The sequence below is a fragment of the Gobius niger genome (genome assembly GCF_951799975.1).
Source record: "Gobius niger genome assembly, chromosome: 2".
NCBI lineage: Eukaryota > Metazoa > Chordata > Actinopteri > Gobiiformes > Gobiidae > Gobius > Gobius niger.
In genome coordinates this window covers 34,940,057-34,956,496 of record NC_136853.1, presented here as the reverse complement: position 1 = coordinate 34,956,496, position 16,440 = coordinate 34,940,057, and the positions used below count along the sequence as shown (strand labels likewise).

Sequence of the window (16,440 nt, the reverse complement as noted above, 5' to 3'; positions counted from 1 at the left end):
TTACACTTAGTTAGAAAATGCAATATTGATCTAAAACCGCTACAAACAAATATCACTTGCTGATCCTTCAGGCAAACATAACTCCACACCCTCCTCTTGTTCCCCTTCAGTGCACTGCTGTTTCAAGAAAAAGAAAAGGGGAGTCTCAGTCTGAACGACCCTACTTAGTTGATTGCTGCTAATTACTTGCCTATTGATCTGTCTTGGGCTGAGTTTCAGACCATTAGCATTAGCATTAGCATTAGCATTAGCATTAGCATTAGCATGACAGAGCCCTCCAGGCCTGGGGCACAGGAGGCTACTGTACACAGGAGACAGCCTGGTGAATTCTCAGACTTCCACTCCCTCCATGAGCAGGAATGGAGGTCTGAGATCACAGGGGACATGACATGGCTCTGTCATGCTAATGCTAATGAGGCTGAAACTCAGCCCAAGACAGATCAATAGGCAGGTAAGTAGCAGTGATCAACTAAGTAGGGTTGTTCAGACTGAAACTCCGCTTTATCTTGTCCACGATCTGAGCTAGATCTGAGCTTCAACAGTACAAAAGTACAGAAAATAAAGTAAATGCTTATTTTTTGTCTCTTTTTTCCCCCCTGTAGCGCCTCTTGTGACGCCTCCGCTGTGCTGCTTGTGTGGGGGGCACTTGGTGCCACTCCGGTGTTTTAGAAGAAGAAATTTGTCTCAAATGTCAGCTTATTAGCTGTGTTTGTTTACTTTATAAAACTGCTTTCTTAAGGACCATTATTGCCTTTTTACTGAATAAAATAAAAAAAAGTCTGCCAAACCCCACAAAAACATTTCAAAGATGTACAAAAGCGTCCAGTACAAGGATGTGGAATGAAGAAACCACAAATGCAGTTAGCAGAAAAAGGCAAAAAACGCAGCTGTACCACGAGAGAGGGAGGTTGCTGTTGTCTTGGTAGGCTAGCTCTCAGTCGAATAGGAGTCAACTTGAGTCATCTTCTGTACTCTATAGTTGCATTTTTTCTAATTGATTTAAAACAAAATAAGTAAATCATTCATTGTAAATTATTGTCTTACTTAATACTTAATAGTAAATAAAGAAAATTAATTATGACATCATTATCATGATGATACCTTCGTATTCATCAGCTTCTTGTGCCAATCAGTTAAACCCCAATTAGTGCCAGTTCCTGGTTATATTCAGCCGACAGGGCGACACTATATCGGAACGCAAAAGCACCACACTGTGTCAATCGAGTGCCGATTGGGTGTCGATAGGCGTCACATGACTCGGCCCCAAAATGGCAATTATCGTTTGCAGAAGACCCATGGCATCCACCCCGGGTTTGGTTACATACTCCCACTTGGTCATTTTGCTGTGTTTTATTTTTAGTTGTATTGGTTCTTACTACGTGTACAATTAGTTTGCCTTAATGGTTTGGTGGTCGGCCAGCCTGCTATAAGGAAAGCAGGGTTGACCGCATCAGAGCTGGCAATTTAGGACATCTTTCGGCAGTGCAAGCTGCTGACATCTCAACAAAAGAAAGTGGTGTCACATCTGGTTTCTAAAGTTTCAAAATTCATTTTCCTTCTCTGTTTAACTCTGCCATTGTGATTATCTCAGCCCCACAATGGAACAAAGAGCAGTTGTGGGAAGATAGCGATGGGAAAAAGGAGCAGTGAGATTTGACTGTCAGTGAGTGAAGTAAAGGAAGAGACAGGGTAACAATTTGATGCAAGAAAAGTACAGGGTGCCGTGACCTGCAAAAATAAACAGCAGCCAAATTGAATAAACCAGCAACCAAGAGTGAGCATGAAGGTCACTTGGTAACTGAAAAAATTTGCAATAAAGAAGTGAATGTGAATGAAAAACAGATTAATACTTTACTTTTATTTGTTTGTTCAGTTAACTCTGGGGTATTTGACTTGTCAAATTGTAAAAAAAATATATATAAAAATTGTTGTTGCAGTATGTAAGTACATAAAGACAGTTGCTACAGGTCAGAAATGTAAGTACACACTAATTTTTCCAGATTTCTTTAGAAATTATAGTTTAATGCCTCATATGCCGACTGAGGGGTTTATGTATTTAAACAATAAAGTGTGGATCTCCTTTAGATATTTGCGTCCTCTACAGGAGGAGCTGAAGAGTCACCCCTCTTGAGTCTTGCCTGTCCATGAGCAGCACAGCTGAATTTTTACTGGCGCGAGAAACCCACAACAAAGTGAAGCTGAAAGAGCACTGTGCCATACCAAACAGGGAGGCCTCCACAAAGCCTAACATTATACTCTTGCAAGTGTGTCGGTTGGATGAGCTATCTTCAAAATAGATTTTTTTTCTAAGAAGAGTGTTCCTGTTAATTTAGTCTTACCAACACTGTGCTGACAAATATGCTACTGATTCATCTTTGCCATTGAGTCATCCTGCAGACTTTAGTTACAAGCTTGTCTGTCTTCCTATTGTCAAGAGTGAACCAAAATAAAGCCGTATTTTATCAATGATTTGAGCTAAAACTTCACCAGCTGTTTGATGCCATTTAAACCAACATTATACAAAATAATTGGGTTTGTAAAGTGAGTAGGGAGACCGGAGTTGGTTGTCCGCCGTTCATCAAGTGAATATCCAATAGTCATACAGTTCGATTCCCCGGTTCTCATCGATAAAGAGTTCTGCTGTGACACTTCTCTATCAGGGCCAGGGGCTGGCGAAGGGGCTCTTGTAATCATCGAAAGCATTAAGCATTCACTCACAGACTCCTCTCTTCATGAACGTTCCCACACACTACACATGAAAACATAGAACACAGAGTTTAGATAAAAATAAGCTATACAACTTTAAACTATAAGGCTTTAGGGGCATGCATAAGCATATTAAAATAAATAAGATAACAAATAAGAGGTAACATGTGGTAAGACACACACAATTGACATAGAACAACAACGGGATTGGATTTACATATGGTGTATAAAGTGATAGCAGTGGATCTAAGTGTGGACATACCACATAGTGCAATAGAGCAGATTACAGTCTGTACTGAGTTATTAGGTCTCTTTATCGTTCATGAGTCTGACGGTGGTGGGGAAAAAACTGTTCAAGTGGCGGGATCTATGGATCTTGATAGACCGAAGGCTCCTGCCTGAGGGGAGATGGGTGAATAGTCAGTGTCCAGGGTGAGAAGGGTCAGCTGGGATCCGACCCACACGCCTCCGAGTCTTGGAGGTGAACAGGACTTGGAGAGAGATGGGAGCTCGCAGCCCTTCACCCTCTCAGCAGCAGGGGTGACTGCGCTGCAGTCGATGCTTTTCCCGGTCTGTAGCGCTGGGATACCACACGGTGATGGAGGAGGAGAGGATGGACTCGATGATGGCTGTGTAGACCTGCCCAGCATCAAGGTCGGCAGCTTAAGTTTTCTCAGCTGCCGTAGGGATAACATCCTCTGCTGGGCCTTCTTGATGAGGGAGCTGATGGTTGGCTCTCATTTGAGGTCCTGGGTAATGGTGGTGCCCAGAAAACGGAAGGAGTCCACGATGGAGATGGGGGTGGGAGAGTCTGTCCGGGCGAGGGGTGACGGTGGGGCTGTGTCTTTCCTGATGTCCATGACCATCTCCACTGTCTTCTGGGCGTTCAGCTCCAGGTTGTTGTGGCTGCACCAGGACGCCAGCCGGTCCACCTCTCTCCTGTAGGCGGACTCATCGCCATCCAAGATGAGCCCGATGAGGGTAGTGTCGTCCGCAAACTTGATCAGTTTAACGGACTGGTGACTGGAGGTGCAGCAGTTTGTGTACAGGGAGAAGAGTCAGGGGGAAGTACACAGCCCTGAGGAGTTCCAGTGTTTGTCCGAGTGTCAGAGACGATCTTCCCCAGCCACACGTGCTGTCTCCGGTCCGTCAGGAAGTCAGTGATCCACCTGCAGAGGGAGTTGGGCACACTGAGCTGGTAGAGCTTGTCTCGTAGCAGTCCAGGGAGGATGGTGTTAAAGGCAGAGCTGAAATCCACAAACAGGATCCTGGCGGAGGGAGTTCAGATGCTAACCACCGTGGCAACTTTCCTTGGCACCATCTTGGAATTTAAGCACTTCTGTTGACCTTTCTGGTAGAGTGTGAAGTGTGATCACTAAGTGGAGACGAAGGAAAATGTTTGATGTACAGCATATTTGTGTCCAATGTTCAACAAGTCAACGCTGCACTGTTTCTCTGGGCGAAAATAATAATTTTGTGCAATGGCCATAATATAGTATTCCAAGACTCCTGATAAAATAAGTAAGTGCTTTATTTTTATTGTGTCCGCTGCGACTGAGCGTGCCATCACTGCGGGCGCACCTGACCAGCATATTTTTGGAGGGGAAACCGTAGTACCCGTAGGAAACCTGGCTTGAGTGCTCCTTTGATCCTCTGAAAAGGTGCATCACCTCCAGGGTTTGTCCCTGTTTAACTGGTCAGCTCCTTCACCTCCTTCACCTCCTCCTTCTTCATCCTCCTGCGCAGCTCCCTCTGCTCCACAACAGTCTTTCACCATCTTCTTGTTTGTCCCTTCCTTGTCTCCTGTAGCGCCTCTTGTGACGCCTCCACTGTGCTGCAGCTGTGGGGGGCTCTTGGTGCCTTTTCAGTGTTTCAGAAGAAGAAATGTGTAGGTCTTAAATGTGTTAAGCTCATAAGCGGTTTGTTTGCTTTTAAAAAGCTGCTTTCTTCAGGACAATTATGGACTCAGCAGTAAAAAAATCAGCCGAACCCCACAATACACGGCAAAGACGTACAAAAGTATCTCGCAAAACAGTGTGTAACACAGAAACCACAAATGCAGTTAGCAGAAAAAGGCAAAAAAGCTGTACCAAGAGAGAGGAAGTTGCTGCTTGTTTACGCGTACATTAAAGCAGTAGGAATAATATTGCAATATAAGATTGAGGGAGAAAAAGGGTGCCCCCTTGCTCTGGGCAGGGCGGCCGGCTAGGGCCGATAATAACCGTTTTGCGGCTATTATTATTTTGCAAAGAGGTGACTCTCTTGTTACAAAACGATCAATTCACATCCATTATGTGAGTCTTCAAGTAAAGGCTGCAGCTGAGTCATGCCTTAGTCATTGTGCTGAGTCATGCTAAGAGTAGCTGCTGCTGATTTTGCTCTGGTCCAGTCCAAAGGCACACAAACAGCTTCTCCCTTGAGCCTGGCATGACACATTGTACTTACTGATGACTGATGGGTCTTTAAAATGAGTGTTTGTGATATTGCAATGCTGTTAGTCCTGGTACTATATCCCACACACGGTAAAGCATTTGTGCTCTAATAAGTTTATGTTTATTGATGTGATCCCAATTAGTGCATTCGAGTTGTGGCAATTCCTCCTGGGGTCGAAGAAAATGAAGCTATTTTTGGGGCTAGGAGCGTCGTCTAAATGCCTTTTATAAAACGTTGCACTACTCAGTGGTGTTATGACTGTCCAAGGATTATTATCTGTGCACTCAGTCACCCACTCATGCATCAGTATAGCCTACTGGGGAAATAAATAGAAGGCATGTTACACAAAAGTGAGAGAGTTTATATCATTATTCCTTACTACGATTTTTCTGACCCCTGAAAGCTTTTTAGACCTAGTTTATCCAATGAATGACTGGATTATTATGAAGAGGAATAGTCCCAGGAGATGATTTTATTTATTTTGAATGCTATTAGCCGTATCTACCGTAGTCCTTATTCTAGCCATAGACGTCACATTATTTGTACGTTATATATCAGGGTAGTTTGATGGACGCACCATTCTGGATTGGCTGACAGCATGCTATTTCCCATCCATTGTACAACAATTGCGCTCACAAGAAACTTGAGCCATGTGAAGTGACTTGCCCAAGGACACAACAGTCTGTACTGCACCACTGCCTCCTCAACATTTCTGAAACAAATGCTCCTGTGTTAAACCAACTTCCGTTATGTAATATGCTTTACTAAACATCCTGTAACTATTACCACAGCTCCACCTTTTATTTCAGACTTCACTCTTCAAATTGCTTGGTCGGCATTTTCATACCCTGTATGACAAATAAACACAGATTATGCCTCTATCGTTTGTTAGCTATCCTCACTGCATATAGGATAATTTAGCACAGGAACAGAGGTGTAAGTGTGTGACCGTCTCTCAGCTACTTCACCTCCAGTTCAGGCAGGTCTGGACTGGCACGAGCACCTCCAAAGACCCTGTAACATCCACATTGCTGCCATCACCGCACAGGAAGCTGCGGGTTGATGACAAGGTGAGACGGGATAGGGGAATATGCTTTGATTCCAATCAGGGCCACAAGAAATTTTCACAAACAGGATAATTAAAAGGACGAGCAAGTCACGTTATTCAATTCCCCACCTTTGGCCAGAGTAAAATGGGGTGAAGAGCAGGAAGGGACATTCCGGAAATTGTCAACACTGGGACTTGAACCCACAATGCTACAAGGGTATAATGGCAGCAGTCCTGACCACTCCAACACCGGCTGTGGCAGAATTTCATCCTTTTTAATAGAGACACACTGCACTTTCATATCCTACTGAAATATGGCAATCAACTGTAATTAATGTCTTTAATTTAATGCAGTTGTGAAAAGGCAAAAGCCTGTATAATTAAACCAAGCCTGAGCTTGTACTGCCATCTAGTGGTCATGTATATTTACTACCACATTCTAGTATGCATATTTAAGTTATTACACCTCAGAAATGTCTCAAAAAACGTACCCAACTGTTAAATTAACAATTCATCTTTATTTAATACTTTGTTTTAAAAAAGATCATATGACACAACATGGTGTAAAACAGGAGAGAAACTGCAAAACAAAAGAAATCAGAGCATAAAATGTCTCTCATATGATCCACAAATCCATGATCTCAAAGGAGATAAATACTTTTAACTGCTGTTGTTGTTGTCTGAGTGCAGAGGGTGTGCCAAGTGCTGAAGTCAAGTTTAAAATGAGCAGATTCGAACTTGCATCCTTTTTGTTTCACTGGATGCAACTGGTCCAGGACATCAAAGCTCCACATGTTCAGTTGTCATAGTTTCTTCTGTTGTTGTTTCTGATGGTGCCTCTTCTGTAATGATAATTAAAACATCATAAAAACAGACACTGATTGGTGAGCAATGCCAGTTAAACAAACCACTTTCAGTAGAGATACGACAGAGTTAATTTTAAAACGATTAATTTGGTCTATTTATTAGCCCTCACCTTGCAGTGGCTTTTGCACACACTCTTCATTCTCCTCTTCATATCCATATGCGCAGATACACAGGAAACTGCCTTGAGTGTTGATGCACTCCTGATGCTCCTTGGTGCAGACTGGCTCATGCTGAGCACACTCATCTACATCTGTCCATAAAAACAACAAAAGTTAGAAAATGTATTTATACCAGCAATAAAATAGCAAACACTGTCCGAGATGAGAAATACACAGGAGTGCATGAATATATTGCATTTTCATAGAAAATAAGAAGATATATACCAGAGCATTTGCCTTCTATTTCTTGGTACCCACTGGCACAAGCCTTGCAGTTTTCGGGACCTGGACCACTGCAGCCAGTGCACACCTTGTCACACGCTATTAAACAAAGGCATACGATACACTTTATATAGAGACAGTGCTGTAATGCATCAAAAAGTCAAGGTGTAGTATACACACCTAGTTTGTGAACCTGTTCTTAAACAATGGCAATAAAAAATATTCTGATTCGGAAATATTGGCACCCCTGGTTAATATGAGAAAACAATGCTGTGAAAAACTACAACACCATAGTTTTAAATGCAAAGATGAAAATGAGAAAATTAATGTCACAATTATTAGCACAACAGTGAATGTAAAATATATATTTTTTTTTATATGTTCTTGTTGTCTCCAATACACCTGGGTGGCAAACTGGCCCTGAAGTCTCTATAAATCACTGCTCAAGAACTGCACAAGTTATTTTTGTGTCCTGAGGTTAAAAAAAGCAGAAAAGCACAAACCAGCCTTTTCTTCAGTTTTTTTCTCCGATACCAAGTTTTGATGCCTATGGGTCCAGACACAGCACTTCAGAAAGTTACTCTGTTGCTTCAGTTTAAATAAATAATTCAAATTTAAAGCCAAACCATGTAATATTTAGCCAATATATAGAATAAAATACTAGCATTGACTTAATTACTGATATTTAAAAAGATCAAAAATGTGTTTGCTGTTAGCAGCTCACCTCTCCTAAGACCTGACCATAACTTTACTGGGGGCGGGACGTCTCTAGCTCATCTCCATGGAGATGTTGAGTAAACGCAGCCAAGTATGAGCTTTGAAGAGCATTTTCTGTATTGAGCTGGTCATTAGGAGCATGTGTTGCATTGCTGAGAACAGTAACATCCAAAATGTTACGCAGTTTGCCCCGAAGTCTTTCATGGTATAAATGAACATTATTGTTCTGTTTTGTGGTTCTCGGTGACAAATATTTTAGTATGGGTATCAAGAAAAGTGTCATTCAGGTATCGGTATTGTGAATCAAGTATCGTTTAAATACTGGTATAGAGAAAAAAACAGTACAATGACATAATCAGAGGTCAACTTTAGCATCACCATTTATTTGTAAAAACCACCATAAAAAAAAAACCTGTTCTCAGCCTAACACAAACTGAAGCGTTTAGAGTTTGCCAAAAAAAATCTGCCTCTGGAAATCCTGCCTTTCAGAGAAAATGAAAACAAACACCTGAGTGTGTGTTTTTCATAAACGCAGAGATGATCCTTTGGAAAAGTACTCCATACACCAAGTCAGCAATGGTGGTGGGACTTGCATCATTTGGGGTGAGTCGGAACCGAGAACTTAATAACAGCCAATAATGGAATAACGGTCGATAATGTAATACATTTGGCCCATTTAAAAATGTAATAAGCCAATAACATAATAACACTGGGGAGCCAATAACATAATGTAATAAGTTATTACATTATTGGCCTGATGTATGTAATGCAATAAATTCATCCAATAAAGTAAAGTAAAATAAAGTAGTTTACTGTGAGGTTAGTTCGTTTTGGGGAAAAAAAAGTGCTCAGGAAGTCAATGATAGAATTAGTAATTGGGGGGAAGGTTTCTTTGGTGTTTGGGGACTCAAAAGGAAAGCAAAAAAAACAATTCACTCCTCCACGTTATAATTCTTTATTTACATTTAAAAAGCCTTTATTGTGCAGGGCTGATGAGTGTAAAAAATTTGAAAACATGTTTTAATTTATGTTTTAAAGATTTGAACACTCATCAGCCCAGCACAATAAAGGCTTTTTAAATGTAAATAGAGTATTATAACGTGAAGGAGTGGATTTTGTATTTTATTGTTAATTTGTTTTGTGTTTCTGGACGTTTGGTGAAATATGCCTTCAGCTTATGAGTTTACCCTGTTTTTTTTTTTCTTTGACAAACTGAAGAAGCCTCTGAAGAAAGAGGCATCAATCTAGTCCAATCAAAAATAGTTGAAAAAACAATTTAGTTTTTACACATTGTGACGCGCTACCAAACCTTTGCAGGAGAAGGAGCCCTCGGAGTTCAGACAGTGCTCATCCTCTTTACAAACTGAAGGGTCTTTCGTGCACTCATTCACATCTGTAAACATTATTTTCATATATGAGATTTAATTTGGAATCATTCAAGCACAGTATTAGATAATAAAATCATCCCTTACCGACACATGCTTCATTATCATCTTCCTCCCAGCCGTCCTTGCACTCGTCACAGTCCTGGTGAGTCGGTCCATTGCAAGTTTTACAGGACGTATGGCATTCTTTCATAGACAGATGGATCATTAGAAGCCATTTCAAAGTAGAAATGACAACAGCAGGTATACAAGTATAAATATAAGGACACATACAGTACCTGTGCACAGGGAAAATGTGTCATTCCTCTCCTCGTTGAAGTATCCATCACTACAGTCCAGGCAGAACTCTCCTTTATATCCAGAGTCACAGCTGCACTTCCCATTTCCTCCTCGAGTCCCTTCACCGTCACATTGTCCATTTCCGTGACACGGCCTCTCAGAGCCGCCAAAACAGGCTGAAAAAGGAAAATAATTCAAAATACATTTCCAAGTACATAAAAAATACAATCGGTCTTACCATTGCAATCTGGACCAAATGTTCCCTTTGGACAGCATACATTGATGGTCTCAATGCAAAACCACTTGTGGAGATCAGGGTTTTTTTCTTTCCTGCATAGCAATAAAGAGGCTTCAATATACAAAAGTCAGATTTTATAAAGGTAGAATACAAAATTAAGATGAGCCGAGTTGCCTCAACATGCCATTCATCGAGTTTATTGACAACTTTTTGGCAATAAACCTATAGTTGGATGTAACCCCCCAAACTTTTGGTTCTCTGGACTTTCAGATTGGACAAATAGTGAGCACGAGAAACAAAATACACTTTTATTTTATGTGAAATGTCTTTGTAGTTGGGAATCACGGACATAAAATATCCAATTGTAATCAGTAAAATCAATATTAGTGTTGAATGTTTGTACTTCAGTTCATTTTTATTAAATATTTGAAAACAATTCCTTTACACCTCCCTCTATCTATTTGCAGAACATGTCACCAAACCTGAAAGGCAGGAACAGTCCGAACACAATGCAGATGTGACACACATGCAGGTGGAAAACATTCAACTTCAAACCAATTTTCATTTGACTAATTCAACATTTTCTTGTTGTCAGTGTTTTATTCAGCTTCGATAAATGGCACTAGTAAGTCGAAATGTAATTCAAGTAATGTTTTTTGCAATGATCCACTCTTACCTTTTGAACCACCAACTTTCAAAATGCTCTTCGTGTTCCTCTAACATGTGGTTGCACTCAAAACTGCTGCTATCACACAGTCCCTCGATAATCTCCATCAGACGAATCTCACTGAAACACAACATTGATTGGAGCAAAAACAGCAGATGCACTAAATGCAAGCGGAGAGTCTTCCAATGAATGAATAAATACAGTAATAGAAATAAATGTGATTCATTCAACTGAAGTCGTGATTGATTAATAATATCTCTATGCTGAATGTTCTCTAATAAAAGGGTGACCTGTAACATAATGCATTTTCAGTTCAGTTAGCTTTAAAAGGTACACTGTGTAAAATTGTGGATTACACTGATGCTCCTAATGATCATGCTAGACGTAGCGATTTTTGCAGTAGGTGATCAAAAAAACGTGTATGAGTACCTAACCTAATTAAGTCCCATATTTGCACTTCAGTCAAAATGAAGATGAGCTCAAGAAGTCCCAACCCCCAGTAAAGTTACTATTACAAACCAGGTCTTAGAAGAGCAAAGACACATGTTTATTGGTTAATTGTAGGTATTAAAAAAAAAATATTGGGTGATATGTTACGCAGTGTGGCTTTAATTTAAAATGTACTGTACAGTGGGAACCAGATGTTTACATGCACTTTAAAAAAATACACCTTTGCATTATTTTCCTTACTGACATGAAAGCAGAATTAACTTTTTATGGTCAATTAGAATATTTTTTTCCTATTTCTATTTGCGAAATGCCAGATGGATGAGAGATAGAATCTTTTATTGTTACGTTTTACAAAGTCAGAAGTTTACATACACTAAAATTACTATACCTTTAAACAATTTGGGACAGCCCAGATAACGATGTCATGTCCTTGAAACTAAGCACAAGTCTGGTTCATCCTTGGGTTGCAATTTCGAGACGCCTGAAGGTGCCACGTTCATTTAGCCAGGAAGTGTGGGTCTTCCACATGGACGATGACCCAAAGCACACTGCCACACTGGTTACAAAGTGGCTTAAGGATAACAAAGTCACAAAGTCCTGATCTCAATCCAGTTGTAAATGTATGCAAAGCTGAAAAAGGCATGTGCACGCAAGGTGGCTGACAAATTTAGCCCAGTTACACCAGTTCTGTTTGAGGAATGGACCAACATTTCTGCCAACTACTGTGAGAAGCTTGTGGAAGGAAATCCAAAACGTTTGACCCAAGTTATACAGTTTACAAAGTCAATGCTACTAAATATTAATGAAATGTATGTACAAATTTGGCTTGGAAAAAGTCATATAAAACCGTGTAGAAAATTCTATCTCTCATTCTTCTGGGATATAGCAAATACAAATAATTTTGAAAACTCTAATTGACTTAAAAAAGTAAAAGTGAATTCTGGTTTCATGTCAGACAGTGAGAAAAAAATGCATATGTGTCTTTTAATATGGCGTATTTAAACATCTAGTTACTACTGTATGTAAAAAGAATTAGAAATGTTACTCTCAAACACTTGTCATTGATAGTCAGATATATCAAAAATCTGCACAGTGGGGACAAAAGAAAAGACTACTATTAATCCAGAGTGATTTCAGTATTTACATGTAAACTCTTCACATTAATCGCTTTCCCCAAAACTTATATTTAATCTGGCCAGTGATCCAAACGGATAAATAAGTAGGACAATTATAAAGTGTGTAGTCTTTAGCCTGCATTTGCATGATTTAATTCTGCACTCACCTCGTTTCATATTTAGACAGAGTCCTTTCCTCCCAGGCTGTGTTGCCACCCCCAAAGTTCTGCTTTGCTGTCCTCTCAAAGCCCTGAAAACAGAGAGACTGATTATGATAAGACTCGTATATAATATGCTCATGTATATTAATCAACAACAGTCAACATGACACATAGGCTACATGCAACAGACTGACTCCCACCTTATTGAAGTTATCAGTGATTTGTCGGCAGGTAGAACACGCACTTTTCAAGTCCTTCTTGCATTCAGCGGCTTGATATTCAAAAACAAGAAATATACAAGACAATAGCCGCAGCAGTCGCAGATCTATGGACAGCATTTCAGCTCAGATCGCGTGCAGCTTCACATCAGAACACAATCATACGAAGCACTTCAGCCGCTAAGCGTAGCAAACCCCAGAAACCTACGCCAGAAGCATCTGAACTATTGTTTGCAACCGTTCATATTAAATCAACGTTATCAATGCAAAGCACAAAAAGTTGTATTTACATGCCGGTTTAGAAAAAAATGGGATGCGGTTTGTTTTCCGCGTCAGTCTCTAAAGCGAATTGTGGCTAGAGGTGATTGGCCGCGGTTGACTATCAATCAAAAAGTGACCAATCAGGAGCCGCCACGCCCGGGACAAACGGAGCATTTCTCACGTGGAAAATTCAGGAAGCTTATCGAAATGTTTATTTTTTATTTTTTTTGTTTTTATTTTTTGGTTGTTATTCATTGTAATTACACATATTTGAATGGAATGCGGACTTTATATATTTTTTTTAAATACCTGATGCAAATACAACCTTATTTTTGTAGGTTCCACGATTCACTTCCGGTTAATGGCGGAAGTGTCAGTGGCGCTGGAGCGCTGGAGCTGTCATGGCGGAAAAGAAGAATGTTTGGGGGCTCTCCCTGCTCTTTTTGTTATTTTCTGTCTCTTTCATTCACTTATTAATATGTCCTTTCACAAAAGTAGAAGAGAGCTTTAATTTACAAGCGACACATGATATTCTTTTCCACAGACTTGAGTTTAATAAGGTAAGAAAAGCATGAAAGCCAAAAGTACCATACAATTCATTCAATGTAATAACACAGTTTATGTATACACTACTGTAAGTTCCAATAAAAGGTTCGGTGAAAAACATCAATTTCAAACAATAATCTGGTCTGGATATTTATTGTCAGACTTTATAAATGGGCTGTACTTCTTTTAATGTGTTTTCAGTATGACCATCTGGAGTTTCCAGGTGTAGTCCCTAGAACCTTCCTTGGACCACTGTTTTTGTCTGCACTCAGTTCCCCTTTTGTATTTCTGTGTTATCAAATGGATGTCTCAAAGTTCTATGCACAATTAATCGGTAAATCCATATATTATCATTATCTTAGCATACATTTTGTTGTAGTTTTTATTTTGCTTTATGTTAAATGGTCTTGTGTCTTTTGCAGTCCGTGCATCTTTGGGAGTGTGTGTCATCGGTGCACTTTGGCATATGCAGAAAGAAGTAAGGAGACAGTTTGGCTCCACAGTGGCAGGGCTCTTCTGCCTAACATGCGCCTCCCAGTTTCACATCATGTTTTACAGCACACGGACCCTCCCCAATGTCTTTGCACTGCCTCTTGGTACATTTTTTTCAATTGTTTATATACATTTTTATTCTTTCTGGTGCACTAACTCAATTGTGTTTATTTCACAGTCCTGGTTGCCTTCACATCTTGGATGGCCCAAAAATATGGGCGCTTTATTTGCCTCTCTGCTTTTGTCATCATTGTTTTCCGTGCAGAGCTTTGCATCCTAATGGGTCTGATGTTATTGATGTCCTTAAGGAGCGGAAGACTTGGATTTGTGAAGCTAATTTACTTTGCCCTTCCTGCTGGTGTCCTGTCTTTATGTAAGATATGTATTGAATGTAATATTTACTTTAAAATAGCACTGTTGCAGCAATGTAAAGCAGTTTGATTGCCTTATGTACAAAGAAAAGCACTGTAAATATGACCATTTCAAATAATTTATATTTTTGCTTTTAAAGGTGCCACTGTTGCAGTTGATACCTTCTTTTGGGCAAAGCCTTTGTGGCCCGAGGGGCAGGTTCTGTGGTTCAACACTGTCCTGAACAAAAGTTCAAATTGGGGAATATCCTTTTATTTAATTTTTTTGTCTCGTGAATGTTTTGAAATGTTTTCATACTTTAATGTCCTTGACTGTTTTCTCCAGTAAACCTCTCCCTTTCTGTGGTATTTTTACTCTGCTGTACCCCGAGCTCTGGGATGCACGCTACTTTTTGTCCCCCTTGGCCTCCTTGATCGGCGCATGAGGGTTATTCTCCTTCCTACAGTGGGATTTATCCTTCTATATTCAGTACTGCCTCATAAAGAGCTGCGCTTTATAATGTACACCTTCCCAATTCTCAGTATGGTGGCTGCTCGAGGATGTACGTTCATGTAAGTATCTTTTTGCAGCTGCCTGATGATTTGTGTACTTACAGTATAGCGTGTAAACATGTACCTTCTATGATTTAACATCTGAATCATCCTTGACATTTGAGCATGTTATTATCACAATGCCTTTGCCATCTCTTTCAGTTTATCAAACTATCAAAAGTCATGGATGTACAAACTAGGATCAGCAATTGTTGTTGGCCACCTACTGGTCAACACTGCATACTCTACTTTCTGCCTGTATGTGTCCCATCACAACTATCCTGGAGCAAAGGGGATGCTAGAATTGCACAGATTACTGCCACATAAAACGGGTAAAACAATCACATGTTCCTCTCATTAGCAAGCATAGTTGTTTTCACAGTTTTACTTATCCCCGCATAGATGTCTTTGTACATATTGATACATTCCCTGCTGAAACTGGGGTATCACGATTCTTGGAGCTTAACAAAAATTGGAGGTTAGTAACGTGGATATATAACATATATCATTCATTATACTGATCTTTTTTTTTTTTTTTTTTTTTCAGATATGACAAACGTGAAGACATGAGTCCAACAAATCCAGACATCAAACTGTATACACACCTATTAATTGAGGCAAATGTTACAAAGATACATCAACTACAAGGCACTCACAAACCAATGGTCTTTATAGAGGGCTACAGTGGAGCAGCCCTGAAATGGTTTGACTTTCCACCTGTAAATGTGCTGTTTCAACAAAAAATTGTACTGATGGAGCTGGCAAAAGAAGGCTGAGAATATTTTTGTATATATATGGACAAAATACTGCTAATCTTTGATCAAACTACAAGAATATTTGTTTTTTAATTTTTTTGTTATAGTTTACAATTGATTTGAAGAATGCGTCCAATGGCCAGATTTGTATTTTCTTAGGTTATTATGGAGCTCAATAGTCTAGGCCTCGTGGTGCCGGAAGTAAAAATCCCATTCAAAATCTTCATAGACTTAAAGAAATTAAAAAATAAGGGTTTAAGAGAACAATAGCAGCTAATCCGCTATCTCAGGGACATGAAACGTAATTGCAAATTAAAGATTTATCCAAACAATTATTCCAAAGTTATACAAGCATTTCACTGTAAATAGGCTATGTGGTATCTTTCTTGTGAAATACATCATTAGCTGAGCCTGTCATCATGCATACTTATTTTTTTCATGAAAGACAGGTCATTTCTAATTCTAATTTTACTTAATGGCACTGGGCTGAGCCTGGACTATTGAGCTCAAATTTGTAAGTCAAAAGTAAGTCTTCTAATAAATTTGCAAAATGTAAATGTGTAGAACAATAAATCACAAGATCACTTAAAGGCCCTATACCTGATTATTTTTGATTACCAACAATGAAAGGGGAAGCCACTAGATTAATATAGTAGTTGTGGTCCAAACTCATTCCTAACTTTCCTAATATCTTTGTAGCATCCAAATTCTTTACAGGGGCATGTAGTTAAATTTCACAACTTGCAGGGTCACGTTCACAAAAATGCTAGAAAAATAGCCTGTAAGTTCATGAAATGTATACACTTGTTCTATAATTTGA

At 39.6% G+C, this 16,440-nt stretch overlaps 2 protein-coding genes across 2 annotated transcripts; one reads left to right on the top strand and one right to left on the bottom strand.

Moving 5' to 3' along the window:
- Positions 1–6,721: 6,721 nt before the first annotated feature.
- On the bottom strand, positions 6,722–12,976 carry creld2 (cysteine-rich with EGF-like domains 2). Its single transcript, XM_079551391.1, has 10 exons — positions 12,647–12,976; positions 12,453–12,535; positions 10,730–10,840; positions 10,054–10,145; positions 9,815–9,991; positions 9,624–9,722; positions 9,461–9,544; positions 7,438–7,533; positions 7,164–7,304; positions 6,722–7,029 (listed from the first exon to the last, which is right to left on the bottom strand). The coding sequence occupies exons 1-10, from the start codon at positions 12,782–12,784 to the stop codon at positions 6,968–6,970; spliced, it is 1,083 nt and encodes a 360-aa protein (XP_079407517.1). The 5' UTR covers positions 12,785–12,976; the 3' UTR covers positions 6,722–6,967.
- Positions 12,977–13,211: 235 nt separating this feature from the next.
- On the top strand, positions 13,212–16,011 carry alg12 (ALG12 alpha-1,6-mannosyltransferase). Its single transcript, XM_079551781.1, has 9 exons — positions 13,212–13,485; positions 13,673–13,805; positions 13,894–14,067; positions 14,142–14,336; positions 14,475–14,579; positions 14,664–14,886; positions 15,028–15,197; positions 15,268–15,343; positions 15,413–16,011. Exons 1-9 carry the CDS (start codon positions 13,327–13,329, stop codon positions 15,639–15,641), a joined length of 1,464 nt encoding a protein of 487 aa, XP_079407907.1. The 5' UTR covers positions 13,212–13,326; the 3' UTR covers positions 15,642–16,011.
- Positions 16,012–16,440: the final 429 nt, after the last annotated feature.